Here is a 23,114-nt window from a genome sequence, read left to right as displayed (position 1 = left end):
AATAAACTGATTATGAGATTTATTTAACAAAAACAGAATAGTTTAACAAGTTTTCAAACAGCAGTGACAATATTGGTTCACTGTTTTTCAAGGATTTCTTTGCGCAAAGCCTGCCCATTAGCGGCCCATGCGAGGATTGCCCAAAAGGTCGCCCGAACCACTGACCAATTGGCGCACTAGCTGTCTATCAGCTGAAAATTATGTGAGCACTAGATCCCAAATTCAGTCTCTTTTTTCTCTAATAGAGCTATTCTGTTGAAAATGATGAGCATGACGAAGTCTGATTGTATGATATCTCCTATTCTAGTAATTCTATATCATACCCTTGTCTATTTGACCATGAGTCCCCGCCCCCTTTACTGTTTTGTATGTCTGCGTCTCATGTGTCTAACCCAGAAGCCTGTCCTCTCGGACAGGTCGCCACTTGCAATCTAAGAGAGAGAAAGAGTCCCCTCTTCTCTCCATTCTCCCCCAACCGTCCTATTTTGCCCCTATATTATTCAATATTATTTCTTCTTCCAATAAATAGTTATTATTGTAACTGTTTATCGCTGCAAGTCGTCAAGGAAGACGGAATCATTATATGGTGCATCGACCAAATTCTGAAAACCCGCGTGGCAGGAACAACGAGGATCGCTTTTTGGAGAAAGGAGGTACGAGTTTTATTTTTATAATATTCTTGTCCGTCCTTTCCCAACTAACTGATTTTGTCAATCATCATTGGACCTACAACGGCTATCTCACCGTTAGAATGCACTCCAACTGGGATTAGCGTCAATGTGGAATATGAAAGCTTCGAAATGTGCGTACAGAACTACTGCACATCAAGACCTCGAATGACCTGGAACAGCAACTACGCAGATGTTTGGATCCCACCCGCTCTGAAAATAACGGATCACCATGCAACTGCAAAAGTACTGATGGCCAACGCGGTCACAGTATATGAACTGAATTGCCATGCTGTTTCGACATGTGACAGCATCTACTGTGTGATCTGCACGACGAATGTTCTGAACCCAGAGTGCCATCCGTACATGGCTCTCGGTGGATTTGCAGTCATCCTCTACATCATTACAATGATAGTGTACTGCATCTTCAAAGTGAAAATATCCATGGGAGCGCCGCTGATCATGATCTACAAATTGCTCCAAATGATAATCTCGAAGTGCCGTGGATTCATTCCTCGCAAATCCTCCCGACGCGGAAAGATCAACTGGGAGATAATGGTGACTATCCTGATGTTCTCTTCAATGATCTACACAAGCAACGCCTGTCAGAAAGTTAATCTTCTATCTCAAGGAGAAAAGATTTGCACCGAGGAACAACCCAAAACATGCAAATTGGTTACCCAAGAGCATCTGACTATTGGATCGTTCAACAAGGAAGCATGTCTTCGAATCGAGCAGAATGGAATGGCCACAAAAGAAATCAGAATCAGATTTCTCGAGATCAGAATGGAATGCCTGAAGAACACAATCACCTTCACAAAGGACGCTCAAATTCATGTATGGAGTGCCAAACGATGCGCCCATACTGGATCGTGTGTAGCAGACAAGTGCCTCAACATCACACAAAATTCAATGGTACCAGAACTTGGTGAAGCCAACAATCACATTGGGAACACCTACTGTACCGAAAGTTGTGGAGGCCTAGGTTGCTCATGTTTCTTTCCGTCTCCAGGATGTCTCTTCTACAGAATTTACGGAAAAGAAAGGAACAACGGAACGCTCGAAATCTTTCAATGTGCCGAATGGAGAGAAAGACTGGTCATCGAAATGTCGATAACAAGATTGAATGGGGATCGCCATCAAAAAACGGAAACCATGACATTGCCAGTCAGTTTTCCTGGATCGCTTCAAGACATCACAGTCACCGCCGCTTGGATCAACAAACCAGTATCGCCAATTCTGGAAAACTGGTTAATCAAAAACGAAAAGTCACAAGTCGCCTTGTGGCAACCATATCGTTTGCCTAGTGTCCAATGCAAAAGGAAAGAGGAAGAAACGTGCCAACTCAACGAAAGATGCAATTGTGAGCCAGCCGAAGATTCCATGGTCTGCACATGTGAAGAGGACGATCTGGAAACTCAGTTCAACACCATCCAGAAACGCCTCCCAGTCAGAGAAGGACATTGGACCCTGAAAGCTGAAAATGAGTCGGTGGTAGCCACCATCAACGACGAGGTGACCATCGGACTAGTGCTCACATTGGAAGACAATGTCACTACCTCTATCCTGATTTCATCCGACAAATGCTACATCAAAGCAAAACAAATCCAAGGATGCTACAATTGTGCATCTGGAGGACAAGCGGATATCAAGTGCACCTCTTCCTTGAAAGAAGTCATTGGAAACATTGTCTGCGACAAAGACATGTTTACCGTACCATGCTCACCCAATGGAAAGTCCACGAACATCACATTCTTCGCTCAATACGCCGGATTCAGAAAAGTGTGCTCAATCAACTGTGGTGGAAGATACACAGAGTACTTCAAGATCGCAGGAACGCTGAAATTCACTGGATCCATGTGGACCTCTCTGTACAGGATCATCGAAGGAAAAACAACATTGATGAACGAAATCGCCTGGCCAGATTTAAGCCATCTCGCACAGTGGTACCTGCAGTTCATGAAATCCATGATGGCCATCATCATCACGGTTGCAGTGATTGTCGCCACTACAGGAACGCTCGTTCTTTCAGTTTTTCTGATTGGATTCAAGAAGACTGCCAAATGGACGCTTTTCTTTTTCGCCATCCCGCTTATTCTATGTCGCATGATCTATTTTTTGTCCTACGCCGATGCCGACCATCCCGTCAAAAGACGGACAAACAACTAGTTTGAGGGTCGTGACATCGGCAACTCTATGTGTCCCATCCAAAATGATTCAACAATTCGAATTGTTTTCAGCAATGGAAATACAAGAAATTCTCCGGGCAGCTTCCACCATCAAGAAGCATGCCAAGAACCTCGAGAAGATCAAGAACGAGGAAGCCGCGGAGAAAGAGAAGGAAATCAAAATCCATCTCGCTCCCAAATGGGGAATCGACCCCACCAAATCAACTCTTGATGAGATGGAGCAGTTCATCGCCCAACTGAAAGAAGAAGCTGCGGAATTCCAGAAAGATTTGGAGTCAGCGAAGGACGAAGAAAGGATCGCTCACCAAAAATACGTGCACCACCTCGACACGTCAAAAATGAAGAAGATCGAAAGTCTAACGGTCCGACGCGCTGAAGAACTCAATAAGGAATCGGACGAGCTCGAGAAGAAGGTCGACATGGCCAACGCGGTCATCACCGACATCGAAGCAATGATAGGCTTCAAAAATGACTTGCTGAAGCTCGTCGAAAAATGGACTCGAGTCGCCACTTTCGAGTTCCACCGCACTGGGAAGAAGCCGGAGGAATCCAATGCCCAGTTCCTCGCCAGAACTCAAGGCGGGGAGGTTCCCCAAGTGGAAAAGGATCCTCGAGCCGAGAAAACGATCAAGCCGCAACGTCAAGACAAAGATCTCAAGGATCGCTATGGAGAGCCACAGGAGCGCAAGCAGACGCTCCAAAGCGTCGTGAGCAGGGCGCCAAAAAGACGAGCGCCGTCACGGGAGCTCGAAACAAATGAGAGCAATCGACAACAGAAAGTCCGAAGAATCACGATATCTGCGGAAGACAAGCCAAGTCTCAAGTGTTCTTTCTGTGGTAGAGGGCACTACAGTAACCAGTGCCCGAAACACACGTCAATCGCGGATCGCAAAGAGATCGTCGAGCTGGATCACCTCTGTGAGCACTGTCTTCTTGTGAAGGCAAAGGATCCATGCGGGTGCAGAGAGCGGGCTTGCTACTACTGCACGTCAACCGAACACCATTCGGCTCTTTGCTCTGTCCCACAAACCATCATCGAGGATCGCTCCACACTCACATCTCAACTCCTCCAGATCGCTCCACCATTCCCCTATCCTCATCACTCACACGACATCATTTGGATCGCAATCACAACTTGGATCGCTCCACACGCCCATCACTCATAGATCTTCACCAAGTGGATCGCTCAATCATTCAACTCCCTCTACCACTGGGCTTCTTCACCTCAACTTCCAGCAATAATGATGGAAACTAATTTAACTATCTTTCCCCCCAATTCACTTGTTCCCCCGGGAGTGTATGATATCTCCTATTCTAGTAATTCTATATCATACCCTTGTCTATTTGACCATGAGTCCCCGCCCCCTTTACTGTTTTGTATGTCTGCGTCTCATGTGTCTAACCCAGAAGCCTGTCCTCTCGGACAGGTCGCCACTTGCAATCTAAGAGAGAGAAAGAGTCCCCTCTTCTCTCCATTCTCCCCCAACCGTCCTATTTTGCCCCTATATTATTCAATATTATTTCTTCTTCCAATAAATAGTTATTATTGTAACTGTTTATCGCTGCAAGCCGTCAAGGAAGACGGAATCATTATATGGTGCATACGACCAAATTCTGAAAACGCGCGTGGCGGGAACAACGAGGATCGCTTTTTGGAGAAAGGAGGTACGAGTTTTATTTTTATAATATTCTTGTCCGTCCTTTCCCAACTAACCGAGACTAACACCACGATTCGCTCGAGAACCCCCCCCCCCCCCCCCACCCCCCCCCCCTACTCTAACGCTGAGTAAAATCTCAAAATTTTCGATTTTTTTCGCTCTTCAATCACTTCGGATCGCTAATTCTGTGAAGAACCATGAGTCTTCAATTATACTTTCTCAGTACCACAAGCCAATCGAGTGCATTGTCGACATTCGTGAAGAAATATCAGAATGAACTAAGTAAGCTGAAGAACACAAAGTTGCCGATCCCGAACCAAGATATCGGACAGATCGTGGAAGTGGTAGATCTCCTGGATTCAAAAATCCAAACGCTTGAAGCAACGACGATCAAGTTGGCAGAGCAAATCGAAAAAATTGGAGATGAAGAAGATGTCAATGTGAAAAATTATGAAGAGAAACTCCCGCTATTGATTCAGCTCAACCAGGACGCTACTCTTCTCAGGGATTCTTACCACGCAGTACTGAAAAGAATCCGATCAGAGAATGCCGAGCCTGTGGATAACAAGCAGAATATCAAGGAGTTGTCGCAGCGACGACCAAGCATGGAAATGGAACGCCAATTGTCAAATCTCCCACCAGTCAAACTCCCCGTCTTCTCTGGGAAAAGATGGGAATTCCAAAAATTCTGGTCGCTCTACGAAGAGATAATCCACAAAGCGGACATCTCGAATATTCTAAAATTCACTCATCTTCTCAACCATCTTCAAGGAGGAGCGAAAGAACTACTGGATCAACTCCAGATCACGCCCGAGAATTATGACATTGCCGTCAAACTTCTCAAAAACAAATACGCTGACACTGAGACTACCATTCTGGAACTGAATGAAAAAGTTCGCAAAGATTGTGCCAAAGACAACAGCACCCGTGAACAGAGACTTCTATTCGAAAGACTGATGGTCGCGATAAAGCAGCTGGAACGCCTTCAAGAACCCGTAGACAATCGGATGATGAAGGAACTCATCATGGAAAAGTTCAACGACAAGATCAGAAGAGCCACCTTCAAGAAGAAAATTGCATCTTCGGAGAAATGGACGATCAGCAAAATGTTCACTGACATTGAAGAGAACATAACGCTGGAAGAAGATCTGGAACTATTGATGAAGTGCAAAAATGGTAAGGTGGTAAGGTGATAGTGTTACCAATCCAAATCGTGGACATCTGATCCATTCCAATCAAAACATCAGGATCTACTTCATCCTCGAACGCGTCCGTATTGACGTCAATCTTGTTGCGACGGATGAAGCGTATGTCTTCTTTTGACATTTCAGCTTTTGGAATGTTTCCGACGACACATGATCTCAGTAGAACGTCGATTTCAGCTGACTCGTTTTCTGTGAAAACAACAATGGAGGCTTCTTTGTACTTCTCTGGTCCCTTCGCTTTTGGCGATCCAAAGGTTTTCAGTCGTAGTGTGGGACCATTCGGTGTTTCCAGATTGAGGGTTTTTGCCACAGTTTCTTTTATAAAACTTCTGTCGGCCCCCGTATCAATCATCATCGAAATTGTTGTCCACTCTCCCGACACCTTGTTCCTCGCTTTCGCTTGAATTGTCGGCACGAAGGCTTTTGAAGTGGTCGTCGGCGCTCTCTCTGTCGTCTGCGTCTTACACTGGACAGCTTCTTCTACTTCTTCGGTGTGAGTCACGTTGGTAGTCGCCGTCTTGGCCTTTGTCTTGGCTTGCTGATTGTGTTTGCTATCTCTCGACGAGTTAGCAGAAGATGGCGAAGATGATTCACCGCGATTTGTGCAAAGGACACTTAAATGTCGACCTTTACAGAAGTAGCACGTCATGACTCTGTGGCATTCTGCAGTTTTGTGTGCATTACTCAGACAGTTTAAACAGCGTCCTTCACGATTCAAAAAATCTTTGCGATCTTTGATGGATACGATTTTCTTGCATTTGCTGGAATTGTGCTCCGAGTCCTTACAGAACAGACACAATCTGGTTGTCATCTGTTTTTCAGAGCATAGAATTTGTTCCCGTTCAACCCTTTCTTTTCTCACCAATTCTTCTCACATACATAATTTTATATTTGATTTTGTATTTTTGAACGAATTAATAAATGCTGATTAAATCCATAAATGTTCTTATGTTTTTTTTTACTTAAATGAATAGATCGCGACGAGGGGAGCAAGCGAAGCGCACGCTAGAAACAACATAAAATGGGCAATTTGCCCTCAATTTGGGCGGCCTTGCCGCCATCGTGGAGGCAAGCCTGCCCAATTGTTGGGCAAATTGCCCAAAATGGTGGGCGAGTTGCCCAAAATTCCCTGAGAACTTACCACACAATACTTTCGATTTCCGATCTTTTTCCATCCAAACCTTCATAAAGGAATTTTTGTTTGGAGTCATTCGTATAATAATGTATTCCGAAAGGGTATTTGGTTGCATACCATTTCTTGTTCTCACATGTAACTCCAAACAAAGAATATACATCAACAGATCCTGTTAGTACGCCAGTTTGAAGATTAGCACTGTTCAGATACTATAAGTGAAATTTGAATCAAAACATATTTAGGATTGAACTCACTGCTTTACTATCTTTATGACTATCAGCAGGGCGAACGATTTCCGATGTACTAAAAGTAGTTGTGCCATACGTCAAATAACTATCTTGGCAAGTAATATTTCTAACGCAACCAACTTTCTCACTAATTAGTATGTCATTTCTATCTGAAATTACATCAATTTATGAAATAAGATTTATTGGGCTCATACAAACCAGTGTCAAATGAGGGAAGAATGATATCAGTAACATCGGAGCACTCGCAATAATCTGCACTCCTTCTCCATTTCACACAGCAGTGACATTCTTGGAAATTCCAAATGAAGAATAAAGAAATGATTATGAACCAGTTCATTTTTGATGAGAAGTGTTGACTTCTCTCCCTTTATATGCCTTTTCGAATGATCGTTTGGTATCTTTATGATAATTAACTGACAGGAATAATTTACATAGCTGATCAATTTGTTTGCATAAAATTATACATAACATCAAAAGTTCAAAAATCTCCTTGTTTTTAAAATGTTCCAAAATCATCAATTTACATCAAAAATATGTTTAAAGCAATTCCATTAATATCATGTTATCAGTTTCCCGGATCCATATCAGTTGGTGCATTTCTAAACTCCATGTTCTCGTATTCAACGTCACCAAAGTCCAGCTCCTCGTCGTTGATATATTCTACATCTGCTTTATTCTGATCTGGATCCAATTCGTCAAGCAGCACAATTCCCGGCATTATTTTCTGAAAATTCAGATTACGGGCTTCTCTAGTATACGTTGTCGTTATGGTTTTTTTCTCGGGGAGTTTGCTTCTAGAGGGTTGGATGATGTTGATTGAGTAGCCATTGTAAAAACAAAAAAATCGATGAGAAGAATAAGGGAAAGGGGAATGTATGTGTATTGGACGATTAGATAGTGTTAGTTTTCTGCTCATAATCCACCATCTGCCCTTTCTCCAGATGACAATCGACTCTTAGCCCCCGGTCTACCACAGAGACGTGTCGTGACGTCATCTTCTGAGTGTACTGTGGTCACCTAACCTTCAATGTGTATTTGTTATCTTATGAAGTCCTTTAAATATTTATTGAAAGCTAAACAAACTGAAAAAAACATGATTTCGTATTTGTGATCTCCAAGTTTACTTTCCCAAGAGATTCGTGGAGAGGCTGGGGAAAAACGTGGTCCGGGTTCGGACATCGTTTCGGCTTCCAGTTATGACCAATCTCAAAAGACGAGTAGAAGGAGCAATTACTACTTGTTGCTGTATTTGAAATGAGTGGAATTGCCAACCTCGAATTTTGTTGCATTAGAGCGATGCTCTTGGTAGGGATGTTTGCTTGACACCTTCGAACTGACTAGTGAGCAATTTGAACTTTCGGAGCATCCTAGATAGACTGAGGTGCTCAAAGATTTTGACCTGGGTTTCTGTTTCAGAACTTATGATCTTGTGAAATCTGTTCTTCTTTTGCCTTCACTGTGAGTTTAGTGAGAGCCGCTGTACAATCTATTTAGTGGCCGGGCCTTGATTCAAGGCCCGGTTGTTTAAGGCCTGGACACTTAACAGATTGTACATCGGCTCTCACTAAACTCATAGTGAAAATGGAAATAGACCCAAGTAGAGCTCACCGAGACTTTCAATTTGACAGGTTGATCGACTCCTAATTGTCATTTTGAAGCGAGTTATCTCAAGGCCCGGGCCGGCCCGGTGACAACTATGAAGGAAACACTTTTTTGATGTTTTAGTTAAAAGTAGCTCTAAATTTACCGCTGAAAATTCTACGTACCCAGAAAAGATCTTGTGTGACTTACGTTAAACATGGAACTTCTGGTTGGAAAGAAAACTTTGAGAAGACCCGTCACTGAATGTGTCAGAATGGGAATTGATTGCGATACTGACTAACAGGATTGTGGGATACTGTACCTAACAGACCATGCAAATAATTTTCACCGAGATTTGTGTGCAGTACCCCTCTGTAGAGATTAACGTCTTCCATGAGAATGTTACACGATAATCCCGACCAGATCTTGCAAATAATGGCCCGATTTCCCATGAGATTAGGTGCGATATAAATCACTGCCCCCTAAAAGCCTATTGACATATGGTGGTAAATACCTCGAGTGTTAGGCACACAGACTTTGACACGCTACTAGTCAAACGTAGAGGCCCCGCCTCTGAGCAAACAGTGGAGGGTATATAAAGAAAGAAAGGGTAGTGTGACTCCTCACTCTAGACTACCTGTGTTAGTGGTCAATTCGTATTTCTATTCTTTCTAAATTCTTTTTATTCTCCTGGACAATGCGTTCAGACACCGGCTTACCGTTTGGCAGATACATCGAGTGATAATTCACGCTTATCTTCCGATCATGGATTTCAACTCGATAGTTGTGGAGCAGCAATTGCGACTGTGCTACTTCAATGCGTTCAGCGAAATTAGGATACAAATCGATAGCAGTCCCGCTTTCTGGAGACTTCCTGTTCAGTTATGTTGCGGCGATATGTATTTTTTTGGAGAAGTACAAAAATATGCAACTGTGCGAGTCACCGTGCTAAGGCTTCCTCAACAGTTACCCTAAGCGAAGCCAAGCCCACCGGAAAGGGGGAAGAAAGGAACGAGTATTCGGCAGTTGGTGGTGTGTTGGAGATGAGGGGATGTGAGTAAAACCTCTCTCTCACTTATATTTTACTCCTTTTACATTTTATGCTTATCCCTTAGTCCTATATTTATATCTATTCCCAAATATGATATTTAAAACCCATAATCTCATATTCTGATATCTAATCACAAGTACAGTGTGTAAGTATCGATATGACTTTCTCGATACTAGCCCATTTCGAGAAATTATCGAGAAATTTCCCGGGAAAAATTTCTCGAAAATTTCTCGAAACTTTCTCGATATTTCTCGAAAGTATCGATACTTTCTCGAGAAATTTTGAATGATTTCTCGATACTTTCTCGATACTTTCGAGACGTCTCGATACTTTTCCCGGGAAATTGTGCTTTGTCAACAGTGTTATTTTTTTTTAGTGTGTTTTGAAACAGGACGTTTCAAAACCGGTCATTTCGCAACCGAATGTTTCGAAACCGGCCATTTCGCAACCGGACGTTTTAGAACGGTTGAGAAACGTCCGGTTTCGAAATGTCCAGTTGCGAAATGGCCGGTTTCGAAATGACCAGTTTTGAAATAACCGGTTTCAAAACGTCCGGTTTCGAAATGTCCAGTTGCGAAATGGCCGGTTTCGAAATGGCCGGTTGCGAAATTACCGGTTTCTAAACATCCAGTTTCAAAACACACTGCAGACTGTTTGATTTATCGGGAAATTATCGAAACTCCGGGTCTCGATACCATCAATTTTCGAGAAAAGTATCGAGAAAGTATCGATACTTTTGTGATCAAAAAAGTCTCGATACTTTCTCGAGAAACGTCTCGATAAATTTCTCGAGAAAGTATCGGGAAAGTATCGATAAAATTTATCGGGAAATTTCTCGATACTTTTTCGAGAAATTTCTCGAGAAATTTTTCGGGAAATTTCTCGAAGCGGTCTCGAAACCACACACTGCACAAGTACTAATAAATGATGGTAAGATAGAATAGAGTGTTAGTCTAAGTTAAGCTTATAGAGGGTCAAAGTAAAACACGAGTACCGTTTTGTTATAGTCTGTTTCTTCTCTTTCCCTCGCAGAGATTGTGATTCTTCTTATTGCCAGTCGTGTGCTAGGAAACGCTTAATGAACTGTAGTTATTTTTATGTTTAACTTCCCCCTATTTATAGTTATCATGTTTATTCCCCTCTTCCTTAGTAGCTAACTTGTAACCCATCTTTAACTTTAGGCTACATCATAGAAACCCTATCTATCTTATATAATAAACCTATACATAATAAGACGACCATGTTCTAACAAGTAAGAGTGTTGGGTTAAGTAAATGTGTCCGTCCTATAACATCAATGGGAAAATGTCTATTATAATAATATAATAATACTTATCTTTCTTCTTCTTTTTATAAACCTATTCTTATTCAATAAATTCATTCTGATAAGCCTATTCTCACAAGAGCAGTCACGGTATCTCTCAGAATTTTAGAAAGTTTAGAATTTCAATTCAACAAAACAATCAACAACAATAACAAATAAAATCAAAATGAAACAGATAAAAACGGATCAAATTAATTGCATAATCCGATCGAGAACAAGCGACTTCGCATCCTTCGACAACTTTTTGTATTCTGGAGAATTCTTCAGAAGTTTCGCTTTTTCGACAGTACTTGTTTGACGAACAGTATTCTCTAGTAGTTTTTTCATTCCATATGCATCAGCCATCCACATCAATTTCTCATTTCCAATTCTTGTATTGTGAAGAAGATGATATTCGACATGCCCGATCACTGATGGCATAATGAATCGATCAGCCATTTCCAGAAGCTTCTCGACAGTTTTATCTGAAAAATTAGATGGATTCGAGAAGAATTCTACGAACAATGTACCATGTGGGAACACTGTTTTCGGGTAGATTGTACTGAGAAGAAGCCCAAAATCTTCGTAAGAAACATCTTCGATTGGAATCTCCGCCATACTTCCTTCTTTGAAGTTAGATGAGAAGAGTGCACGGAAGAATTCGGAATGGAACGAGAGGAACTGAAAAAATTGATTTTGGTAGAAAATTTTAACAGAAAAATTACCATTTTATTGACGTGCAACTTCTTTCCATCGACAACCAGAATTGCATCAGTGAGTTCGGATGGCAGGAACATTTCATCGTATGAAACTTTCTGAATTGGAATTGGAGTGTATTGGGGAGTGAGCGAATATTCATAGGTGGCAGAAAAAGACGTAAAATTATTTGCCCTTTCATCCGTGATGGTTTGCACAGTATTTTTCAAGTCAACATTTACGTTGAATGCATTAAAAATGGCGTTAGATGATCTAACAGTGATGCTTCCAGTTAGTCCGTCACATCCTTGGGCATTCAACTGTGACCAATCAAAAATCCACGAGAAGTATGTATGATATGCAGTTTGCTGGGGATTTAAAGAAACGTGTCCCGACCAAGTACTGTAAACATAAATTGGAATGTTTTATTTCTGTATTTTCATACCATTTGATTCCATTTTGATCGCTAACTTCAAGGACGCCCGTTGAATGGCTGACTGTTTTTGCCGCACTCTTGTACTGGATAACTTCTACCATTTCTGATTATTTCAGCTGAAAACGAATGAGTTTTGAAATTGGTGTATGGATCACAATTATTAAAAGTAACAAGCAGTAAAAAGGAAGATTTAGAATATGTTTTTCGACAGGCAAAAGCTTTTTCAGTTTTTTACAGTTGGCATTGATGAATACGAATCTCGAAAAATAGATAGTAAAAACTGACGGATTTTTACCGGTTTAAAAATAGCAAACGAAGCACTATGTTTTTCTAAAATATATTTCGACGAATTCATTTCAAAAAATCAATAAAACACTCTGAAATAAATCTGAAAAACAATGAATACAGTCCGAAATTGCTCATTCTAAAACTTGAAACGAGCGGTGGCTAAACAACACGCATTGGCGTAAGAGCGGAGTGTCGTACTGATTACTCGATTTGCTACTTTTTGTCGGCCGTGTTTGGCCAAATTTGGGCTTATAGTTTTTCAATTTTCGCGATTTTTCAAAATAAATTCCTTCATCAGTTCGTTTTCTAATTGTTTTATTCTCAGAAATTACAATTTACTGTGTTCATATCGCCCAATTTCAAGTTTAAAACGGCTTCAACCCAATTTTTGCTTACTTTTTAAAAAATTTTGTAATTTATGCAAATTTCCTCGATGCCCTCTGTTTTTCTCTCTATTTTCCTACTCCCATATTTTTAATGATTTATTTTTGTTATATTTAAATCTATTTTATTCAGAAAAACTGCTCGACAATGTCAACCGACAAAGTATTCCAAATGAAAGACGTTTTCGTTGATCTTTTGAACATGGAGAAAGACGAATATCATTATTTACCGACAGAGATTCATTTCAATATCCCATGGTAGTTTTTCTAAGTCTTATATAGCGAAAAATTTCGATATTTTTCAGGAAACTTGGTGTCTCTGTAGAAGAAAACGACACTTACTTCTATCTGATTTGCGACAAATTTCATGGAATTGAGGAGTGGTCAATCGATACCAATATCGTGATGAATATCAGAAAAATTTTCGGAGAAAATGATTCAATTTCCGTCGATCGTATTTTCTCTCAAGATCCCGAAACGAACGACCCAATCAAAATTTTTTCATTGGGAGAAATGGATAGTTATTTGATTAATGGAAATGTGACAATCGAATTCAATGTGACTATTAATGGAATTACTGGAATCAAAGAGCCATTCAGGACGTTCAACGAATCCGAATTTTCAGATGTCATTTTGATCGCTGGAGATCAGAAATTTCACGTTATTAAAATGGTAAGTAGACTGATATATTAGCAAAACACGCTTCTTACGACCGCGCTCTACCGAATCCGATGAAAATTGTGTGCGAAATTGAGAGACTCAGAGAAAAAGAGACATTTTTCAAGGGTTTTTCGGTGGAGCGCAGTTGTGAGAACTGTGTCGAGCTAATACAAACCAATAAAATATGCATAGTTGTCAAGGCCCGGGCCGGGCCGGGCCGGTAGAAAATTTTCAAGGCCCGGCCCGGCCCGAAGGCCCGGCTTCAAAAAGTGACCCTTTTTTTCCCAATTTTTTTTTCGAAATTTTTTCAATTTTTCATCGGAAATGTGACCATTTTTGACTATTTTTCAGAATTTCTTCTAATTCTGGCTGATAGTCGAAAATTTGACTTTTTCGCGAAAAAATTCAAAAAAATTCAAAAAATTTGAAAAAATTTGAAAATTTGACTTTCGCGCCAATATGCCCGGGCCTTCGGGCCGGGCCTTAAGCCCGGCCCTGATTTTGCCGACAAGGCCCGGCCCGGCCCGGCCCGGGCCGGGCCTTGACAACTATGAAAATATGTATTTTACAGTATCTCGCTGCTCACTCGACATATTTCAATACTTTGTTTCATGGAAATTTCAAAGAATCTGGAAAACCGGAAATCGAACTGAAAGATGTGGACCCATACGATCTTCAACATTTTCTAGAAGTTCTATACGGAGAATCTTCAGTTGATGATGATACAGTTACTGGAATTCTGAAATTAGGAGACATGTATGATGCTAGAACTGCAATCAGAAGATGTGAAGAGTTTCTTCTCGAGAAATCAAAGCATCCATTGAAAATGAAGTTCATTTCAGCAGTTAGATATAATATGGATCGATTGAAGGTATTCGATTTATTGTGATTTGAAAATTTCCTTTTTTAATTTTCAGGAAAAATGTCTATCCGAGATGAAAACAGTGGCTGAAATCGTGGACGTCGTGCCAGAAGATGCCGATCAATTCAGTCCAACTGTCTGGAAGGAATTGTTCCTTAAAGCCTATTCGTCTCATTAATTTGAATTTTGTGGTGTCATTTTGAAGTACATTGTAGCTTTTTATCATCTTCATAGTGTGTAAAACATAAAATTTAAATTCGAATTTCTAATGATTTTCATATTTTTTCTTTTGTTGACTTATCACTTCCAATACCTGAAACACAATAGCTATGAGTTTATCAACGATGATTATTAGCTCGGAACAGCTCTTACAACTTCGCTCCACCGAAACGTCCTTGAAAACTGTCTCTTTTTCTCCGAGTCTCTCAATTTCGCACACAGTTTTCTTCGGATTCGGTAGGGCACGGTTGTAAAAAGCGTGTCGTGCTAATATCATCATTCCAGAAAGGGTTTTTCAGATGACAGCACCTGCCAAAGAATTCGTGTTGAGACAAATTTTCAAGAATATTTCGAGTCTCAAAGAAGGAGAGGAACAATCAAGCCCCGTGGAAGAACATTTCAATGTTCCATGGTAAATATCAGACTGAACATTTGTCATCATATTTAAATTTAAACAATTTTGGTGCAAATCTGAAAACTTTATTTTAAAAAATTTCGTCCCGAGTATTCCCCAGTATTTATTACAGGAAAACGAAAGTGGGACGAAGAAATGGTTATCTCTCTTATTATTTGTATTGCGAACAACCAAAAACCACCGAGTGGTCGATTGTCGTTGAACGGGTAGCGAGACTATTCTCGATAGGAGGAAAAATATATGAGAGGAAATATACCGAATCGACGTTTAGCAGTAATATCATCTACACTGGTTGGGGAAGGAATGAGTTTATCAAATGGGAAGATTTAGAAAATAATTATATGGTTGATGGAGATATTATGATCGAGACGTATGTGAAGATCAAGAAAATGACTGGAATCGAGAGAAAGAAATTGAAAAATTTCGACGCATCTATGAGTGAATTCTCCGATGTCGTATTGATTGTGGAAGATGAGAAGTTCTACATTTCGAAATTGGTAGAATCCTTGATTTTTTGATTTGAAAGTATTAATATATTTCAGTTTCTCGCCAGTCAATCTTCATATTTCAAATCGATTCTGATGGGAAAACAAGAGGAAATTCAAAAAAGAGAGGTCACACTGGAAAATTGTAAATCGAAAGATTTTCAGTACTTTCTGGAATTGATCTACGGAGAATCGCCAATTGATGGTAGTTAATTGCGTTTCTCACATTCAGATGAGATCAAATTATTAATTACAGATGAAACAATCGATGGAATTCTTGGATTAGCTGACGTTTATGATGTTCCGATTGCAATGAGAAAATGCGAAGAGTTTCTTATCAGAGATTCAGAGAAAACGTTGAAGGAGAAATTGCGATTGGCGAAACGATACTATTTGAATAAATTGAAGGTACACATTTGCAAAGAGAACGAGATAATATCGATTGATTTTTCAGGAAAATTGTATCTCCAAAATCACCACCGCCGCCGACCTCCGATCTGTCTTCTCATACGATTTCAATGGAATGGATCCATCTGTCGTCGGAGCACTTCTTCAGAAATCTATCGCTCTTCTTCCATAATTTTCACATTCGAATTTGAGATAATTTTAGAGCCTTCTGTTATTTTTGATAAACGTTTCATTAAAAATTTTATTTTTTCTTAATGTTGTTGGATTCAACAATCATATTTGAAACACTTTTCTACTTTTCTACAAACACTTTTTACATGGGGGCGCTGAGAAAATATTTTCTTAAAATTCAAACTGTGCGAAAACGCGAAATGAGAGAGAGTGTGTGCAATCGAGAGACGGTGTCTGGCGAGGGGGACTAGTTTCCGCTTCGGCCAAGTCAAAAATGTGAAAATTGCTCATAATTACACGCGACCAATCAGCGTTCGAAGAGATACTCCGCCCCCTTCCAATCACCCAATCAGCACACGAATGAGCAATTCTCGTCTCTCGCACTTTTTTTCGAGTTTTTTTTCATCACACTTTGAAGAAAGCTTTTGCTTTTCTACACCAATTATCAAAAATATAAAAAATCAATTCTTTTTCAGATTCCATTCTAAAAATGGCATCTGGAAATATCGTGAAACTGGACATTGGTGGCACCGTCTTCAAAACCACGAAATCCACGTTGACAAGATTCGATGGAATGCTCAAAGTGATGATGGAAACTGAAATTCCTGTCGAAAAAGACGAATCCGGATGCATTTTCATCGATCGCTCGCCAAAACATTTCGATGGAATTCTGAATTTTCTGAGAGATGGTCAAGTGACGCTTCCGGATTCCGAAAAAGAGATTCTAGAAATTGAACAAGAAGCTCAGTTTTATCAATTGGATGGTTTGATGAAATTGTGCAAAATGTATTTACTCGACGTTTGCATCTTTGAAATCGAAAGAATTAATTTCAGACAATTGGAGCCTACCAATAACTTCCGAATCATTGAAACCGACAAGGAGATGTTCGAAATCATCACTCATCCAAAAAAAGTAGATTAATATAAACATTTTATTTTCATCATTTCATGTTTTTCAGTCAGTTCTTGTTATCCACCTTCCAGCTTATCACGATGGTACTATTACATACCCGCTTGGATTTGATGCAAACATTTTATCGACAAAATATGGATCGAACTTTGACATTTATTACAGTGAGTAAAACTAGTTTATAACAAACAGCGACATCAATAATTATTCCAGAACCGTACAAAATAAATAACGATCTTCCCAAGGAGGCAGGTGTGTGCCCGGGTGGCGTTGAGCGCCTCGCATTTTCAGCCGAAATTTGAAAATGCGACGAGAAAGAGTGTGCGAAATGGAGAGACGCAGACACATTCTCTCGATTTTACACACTCTCTCTCGTCGCATTTTCGCACACTTTGAAATCTTTCAGCGCCCAAAGCGCCTCCACACGCACATCCCTGCAAGGAGGCCTTGAAGGAGCCCTTTTTCGTTATTTATCAGGCTGGCTGCATTCATGCCCGTCCACGACGACATATGCGTGGAACAGTGACGTTCATGCAAGCGGTTGAAAACGAAATCGCGCTACGTTATAAACTAAATGGTAATAAGTATTAATTCCAAAAGGTTATATTCTCCCTGTTATGTTAATTTTTCAAAATTGTTAACTTGCGTTGAAATAAATCATTTTTTAATATGTAAACTTTTTCATGCCCAAAAAACTTCATTTGTTTGAATCAAATTTCTATTTACGACATTTGCGAATAATTATTATGAATTCATTTTTTTTTTCTGTGCAAGAGTAGTTCGCGGCGGCCACGCCCATTTCTTGCGACAGTGTTCAAAAATTGAACGCAGCGTTGAAATCGGAGTGGGCGTGGCCGCCGCGTGAGTGCGGCGCGGACTTCTCTTGCTCAGAAAAAAATGAATTCATAATATATTGGGGCGTGTTTCTTGTTTCAAAACCCGGGCTGCTTTTCTACACCAATTATCAAAAATAAAACCTCTCAGATTCCAGTCTAAAGATGTCATCTGGAAATATCGTCAAACTGAACATCGGCGGAACCTTTTTTCAAACCACGAAATCCACGTTGACAAGATTCGATGGAATGCTCAAAGTGATGATGGAAACTGAAATCCCTGTCGAAAAAGACGAATCCGGATGCATTTTCATCGATCGTGACCCAACTCACTTCAGATTAATTCTGAATTTTCTGAGAGATAGTCATGTGGCGCTTCCGGATTCCGAAAAAGAGATTCTAGAAATTGAACAAGAAGCTCAGTATTATCTATTGAGTGGTCTGATGGAGTCGTGCAAAAGGTATTTACTCAACGTCTGCATCTTTGAAATCTCAAAAATTAATTTCAGAAAATTGGAACACTCTGCCGTAAAGAAAATTCCACCCAACCATAACCTTCGAATCATTGAAACCGACAAGGAGTTGCTCGAAATCATCACTTATCCAAAAAATGTAGATTAATCTATATAAGTATTTTCTTGTCATCGTTTCACATTTTTCAGGCAGTTCTTGTTATCCACCTTCCAGTTACTTACAGTGGTGCTATTATTTACCCACATGGATTTGATGTCAACGCTTTATCGATGAAGTATGGATCGATTTTTGACATTTATTACAGTGAGTAAAACTAGTTCACAACCAGCAACATCAAGGATCTTTCCAGAACTGTATAAAACACACCATAAAGTTACCAGCGACCCGTGTTTCGATATTTATGAAGTTAACTCGATTCATGCCCGTCCACATCCACATTCATATTATCTAGATAGAACATTTGCGTTCATGGAAACGCTTGAACGCGAAATCGCCAGCCATATCAGAACAAATGGCTATTAGCATCAATTCCGAAAGGTTATATGCTCCCTGTTGTGTTGATTTTTTAATTGTTAATTTGTGTTAAAATAAATAATTGTTGTTAATCATTTTTAAATATGTAAACTTTTTCATGCCCAAAAAACTTCATTTGTTTGAAACAAATATCTATTTACGACTTTTGCGAATTGAAACTTTTATTTTAATGATGAAAAAACATTCTTATTTTAGCTTTCCGTTGTTGAAAATTCACAATTTTTATTTTTCATCCCTTCTAAAACCAAAAATTACAGAAATGACAGCTCCGGTCAAAGAATTCGTGATGAGACATGATTTCAAAGATGTTCCGAAATTTAAAGAAGGCGTTTATCAGTACAGTCCGAGAGAAGAACATTTCAATATTCCATGGTAAGAGAACAACGAGGATTTTTGTTGATTTAAAAAACGCTTCGTAAACGGCAATCGATAAAAAAAACAATTTTTAGGAAAATGTCCGTTGTTCGGAGAGATGGATTTCTCGGTGTCTATCTTTATTGCGATCAACTTAAAACTAACAAGTCCATTCGTGTTGAATTCAGCATACAATTGATAACAGTGACTGGAAAAAAGAATCAATTACACACGTCGTTAACGTATAATACGAAAAACTATGCATGGGGATGGGGCAAGTTTCTGGATTGGAAAAAAATGGAGAAAGATTATATGATTGATGAGCATATTACTGTTGAAACTCACGTCAAAATTATCGAAATTACCGGAATCAAGAGAAAGAAATTGAAAAATTTCGATGCGACAATGGAAGAGTATTCAGATTTGGTAATTATTGTGGAGGATGAGAAGTTTCATATCTCAAAATTTGTAAGCTTCGATCATTTCCTACAGTTCACAAATAGTAATTTTCTCATTTTCAGTTTCTCGCCGACCAATCAACGTACTTCAAATCTCTTCTAACTAGAAAACAAGAAGAATCAGAAAAACCAGATACCACTCTGGATGATTGCAAATCAGAGGATTTTCAGTGCTTTCTGGAATTGATCTACGGAGAGTTTCTGGCTTCACAGTCCACTTACTTTGAATCGCTTCTCTCGAAAAAGCAAAGGGGGTCTAAAAAATCAGAAATCACACTGGATGGCTGCAAATCAGAGGATTTTCAGTACTTTCTGGAATTGATCTACGGAGAGTCACCAATTGATGGTAGGTGACAAATCAAATTAATCAGATGACAACTCATTTTCAGAAGAAACAATCGATAAAATTGTTCATTTGGCTGACAAATATAAAGCTCCCACTGCAATCAGAAAATGCGAAGAATTTTTGATGAATAATTCTGGAAAAACATTGAAAGAGAAGTTGCAAATGGCTAAAAATTACAAGCTGGAAAACTTGAAGGTTGTGTTTCTCTGAAATTAATAAATATAGTTAATCCATTTTTCAGACGGCTTGCCTTTCCAAAATCAATACTGTTGAAGACATTCGTTCTGTCTTGTCATACACAACTAGTGAAATGGATCCATCGGTCGTTGGTGCTCTCCTGCAGAAATCTCTCTCACTTCTCCCATAAAATTTGTTGAAATTTGTATTTTTCTCTTTTTATATACTCGAATGAACACTAAACATCAACAGTTCGATGTTTCTGAATGTACTTCTCTATTACAGTGTCTGATTCTGTATATTTTATATTTTTCACAATTCTAATGTTCTCATTTGAGCGCACTGTCTTGAATTTCTTTCCTTAAATTGTACAAAACTTGGAAAAGGAACTCTAAATTTCAGATATGTCTGCTCCGGTGAAGGTATTTGTGCTCAAACACGTTTTCAAAGATGTTAGAAATCTCAAAGAAAATGAGTATCAATGCGGTCCTACAGAAGAACATTTCAATGTTTCATGGTAACGTAGAAGCGTTTTTTTGCAGTGAAAATATGTATAATTCAGGAAAATGTGCGTCGGTCGAAAAAATGGATATCTCTCTTATTATTTGCGTTGCAATCAACCAAAAACCACCGAATGGTCGATTACTATTGATTGGAAAGTCCGACTAATCTCGATAGGAGGAAAAATAGAGAGAAGAAACAGCGAATTGACGTATGAGAGTAATAGCAACTACACTAGTTGGGGATGGGATGATTTTATCAAATGGAAAGATATGGAGAAGAATTTCATGACCGATGGAAATATCACTATTGAAAGTCATATTAAAATCAGAAAAATGACTGGAATCACGAAGAAGAAGTTGAGGAATTTCGACTCGAAAATGAATATATTCTCAGATATTGTATTGACTGTGGAAAATGAGAAATTCTATGTCTCGAAATTGGTAAGTGTGGGTATGAGTTCAATTTGAATCAATAAAACTTCCAGTTCCTCGCTTCACAATCCACTTTCTTTGGCAAATACTCATTTGCTTTGGAATCATTTGCTATTTGATCACTTGCTATATTTGTCTCATTTGCTATCACTGGATCGTTTGCTATATTTGTCTCATTTGCTATTTTCTCATTTGCTATAGTTGTCTCATTTGCTATTTTCCCCATTTTTCGAAATACTCATTTGCTATGAGTTGGATCATTTGCTATGAAGCAGATCATTTGCTATAAAATGCTCATTAGCTATGAGATGACTATTAAAAAATCCTAAAATCTCATCAAAATCACGATTTCAGCGGAATTTTCATGAAATTTGTGAACAGTACTTCATAATTGTTACTAGATTGAAAGTTTCAGAATTTCGAAGAATAGGAGAATAATGTCAGAAAAATTTCGATATCACGTTATCTACCCTAGAGTATGAGGAATTTATTTTTGGAAAATATTTTATTCAAGAAAATATATACAAATTAGGAGAAAATGTGATATGTCCTCCTTCGTCGAGATAAAATTTATAAAATGGAAAACTGGATGAACGGTATCTGCTCATACGCTATGAGTGGCTGAAGGTGAGTTATGAAAATTCTAGTCCCTAGCGATGTGTAGTTCCTGTGGAAAGCTTCCACAGGTTCATCAACCAAATTTTTATTCATCCAATTTTGCATTTTCTTTCATTGTTTTTTTTTGCAGAATTCAGAAAAAAAGATGATTAGAGGTGTCAACGCATCACAGACTAACTTTACAATATCTCAATTCTAGATTTTTTATTAGGATTTGATTTTTATAGCAAATGAGAAAATAGCAAGTGAGACAATAGCAAATGAGACGACACTCGGAAGCAGAAGTATAACATTTAGAGATTAATATCAGACTTGCAAGATTCCGGGCCGGGCCGAGAAAGCTCCGGCCCGGCCCGGCCCGGTCGGCCCGGATTTGAATTTTTGAACTTTTTTCACTACAATTTTTTGTCCAAAAATTTATTTTCTGAAAATGTTTCATATTTTTTCCTCAAGTATAATTTTTAAAAACCTTCGAAACCTACAAAAAATTGTTTTTAAGAAATATTTTTCAAAAAAAATCGGGAAATTTTCGAAAAAAAAATTTGAATTTTTTTCAGTACTGAACTTCCGGGCCGACCGGGCCGGGCCGGGCCCTGGAAATTCTCATTCCGGCCCGGCCCGGCCCGTTGCAAGTCTGATTAATATCAACATGTATAGCTATACTTTGAAGGTATTGTGAACCATCTCATTTTGTCGATAACCTCATTGTTATACTTCTGCTTCCGAGTGTCGTCTCATTTGCTATTGTCTCACTTGCTATTTTCTCATTTGCTATAAAAATCAAATCCTAATAAAAAATCTAGAATTGAGATATTGTAAAGTTAGTCTGTGATGCGTTGACACCTCTAATCATCTTTTTTTCTGAATTCTGCAAAAAAAACAATGAAAGAAAATGCAAAATTGGATGAATAAAAATTTGGTTGATGAACCTGTGGAAGCTTTCCACAGGAACTACACATCGCTAGGGACTAGAATTTTCATAACTCACCTTCAGCCACTCATAGCGTATGAGCAGATACCGTTCATCCAGTTTTCCATTTTATAAATTTTATCTCGACGAAGGAGGACATATCACATTTTCTCCTAATTTGTATATATTTTCTTGAATAAAATATTTTCCAAAAATAAATTCCTCATACTCTAGGGTAGATAACGTGATATCGAAATTTTTCTGACATTATTCTCCTATTCTTCGAAATTCTGAAACTTTCAATCTAGTAACAATTATGAAGTACTGTTCACAAATTTCATGAAAATTCCGCTGAAATCGTGATTTTGATGAGATTTTAGGATTTTTTAATAGTCATCTCATAGCTAATGAGCATTTTATAGCAAATGATCTGCTTCATAGCAAATGATCCAACTCATAGCAAATGAGTATTTCGAAAAATGGGGAAAATAGCAAATGAGACAAC

General features: G+C 39.0%; 7 protein-coding genes across 7 annotated transcripts; 5 read left to right on the top strand and 2 right to left on the bottom strand.

Moving 5' to 3' along the window:
• Nucleotides 1-6,857: 6,857 nt before the first annotated feature.
• Nucleotides 6,858-7,440, bottom strand: GCK72_007428 (uncharacterized protein; the record flags this gene model as incomplete). The annotated part of the gene is made up of 3 exons (XM_053726189.1): nt 6,858-7,064; nt 7,110-7,252; nt 7,302-7,440. 3 exons carry the CDS (start codon nt 7,438-7,440, stop codon nt 6,858-6,860), a joined length of 489 nt encoding a protein of 162 aa, XP_053590383.1.
• Nucleotides 7,441-7,668: 228 nt separating this feature from the next.
• GCK72_007427 (uncharacterized protein) lies at nt 7,669-9,136 on the bottom strand (the record flags this gene model as incomplete). The annotated part of the gene is made up of 2 exons (XM_053726188.1): nt 7,669-7,827; nt 9,053-9,136. 2 exons carry the CDS (start codon nt 9,134-9,136, stop codon nt 7,669-7,671), a joined length of 243 nt encoding a protein of 80 aa, XP_053590382.1.
• A 3,852-nt stretch (nt 9,137-12,988) lies between these two features.
• Nucleotides 12,989-14,540, top strand: GCK72_007426 (uncharacterized protein; the record flags this gene model as incomplete). Its single annotated transcript, XM_053726187.1, has 4 exons — nt 12,989-13,098; nt 13,146-13,512; nt 14,072-14,371; nt 14,418-14,540. 4 exons carry the CDS (start codon nt 12,989-12,991, stop codon nt 14,538-14,540), a joined length of 900 nt encoding a protein of 299 aa, XP_053590381.1.
• A 340-nt stretch (nt 14,541-14,880) lies between these two features.
• GCK72_007425 (uncharacterized protein) lies at nt 14,881-16,061 on the top strand (the record flags this gene model as incomplete). Its single annotated transcript, XM_053726186.1, has 5 exons — nt 14,881-14,993; nt 15,109-15,493; nt 15,539-15,686; nt 15,738-15,889; nt 15,936-16,061. The coding sequence occupies 5 exons, from the start codon at nt 14,881-14,883 to the stop codon at nt 16,059-16,061; spliced, it is 924 nt and encodes a 307-aa protein (XP_053590380.1).
• A 489-nt stretch (nt 16,062-16,550) lies between these two features.
• GCK72_007424 (uncharacterized protein) lies at nt 16,551-18,799 on the top strand (the record flags this gene model as incomplete). Its single annotated transcript, XM_053726185.1, has 8 exons — nt 16,551-16,973; nt 17,020-17,134; nt 17,184-17,222; nt 17,377-17,547; nt 17,955-18,264; nt 18,313-18,415; nt 18,466-18,580; nt 18,627-18,799. The coding sequence occupies 8 exons, from the start codon at nt 16,551-16,553 to the stop codon at nt 18,797-18,799; spliced, it is 1,449 nt and encodes a 482-aa protein (XP_053590379.1).
• Nucleotides 18,800-19,070: 271 nt separating this feature from the next.
• GCK72_007423 (uncharacterized protein) lies at nt 19,071-20,336 on the top strand (the record flags this gene model as incomplete). Its single annotated transcript, XM_053726184.1, has 5 exons — nt 19,071-19,183; nt 19,261-19,633; nt 19,687-19,969; nt 20,013-20,164; nt 20,211-20,336. The coding sequence occupies 5 exons, from the start codon at nt 19,071-19,073 to the stop codon at nt 20,334-20,336; spliced, it is 1,047 nt and encodes a 348-aa protein (XP_053590378.1).
• A 214-nt stretch (nt 20,337-20,550) lies between these two features.
• GCK72_007422 (uncharacterized protein) lies at nt 20,551-21,200 on the top strand (the record flags this gene model as incomplete). Its single annotated transcript, XM_053726183.1, has 3 exons — nt 20,551-20,663; nt 20,709-21,090; nt 21,135-21,200. The coding sequence occupies 3 exons, from the start codon at nt 20,551-20,553 to the stop codon at nt 21,198-21,200; spliced, it is 561 nt and encodes a 186-aa protein (XP_053590377.1).
• Between the last annotated feature and the right edge of the window lie 1,914 nt (nt 21,201-23,114).

This window comes from Caenorhabditis remanei, chromosome II, assembly GCF_010183535.1.
Source record: "Caenorhabditis remanei strain PX506 chromosome II, whole genome shotgun sequence".
NCBI classification, from domain to species: Eukaryota; Metazoa; Nematoda; class Chromadorea; order Rhabditida; family Rhabditidae; genus Caenorhabditis; species Caenorhabditis remanei.
The sequence above is the reverse complement of the archived record's forward strand: the minus strand, read 5'-3'. Positions and strand labels throughout refer to the sequence as shown.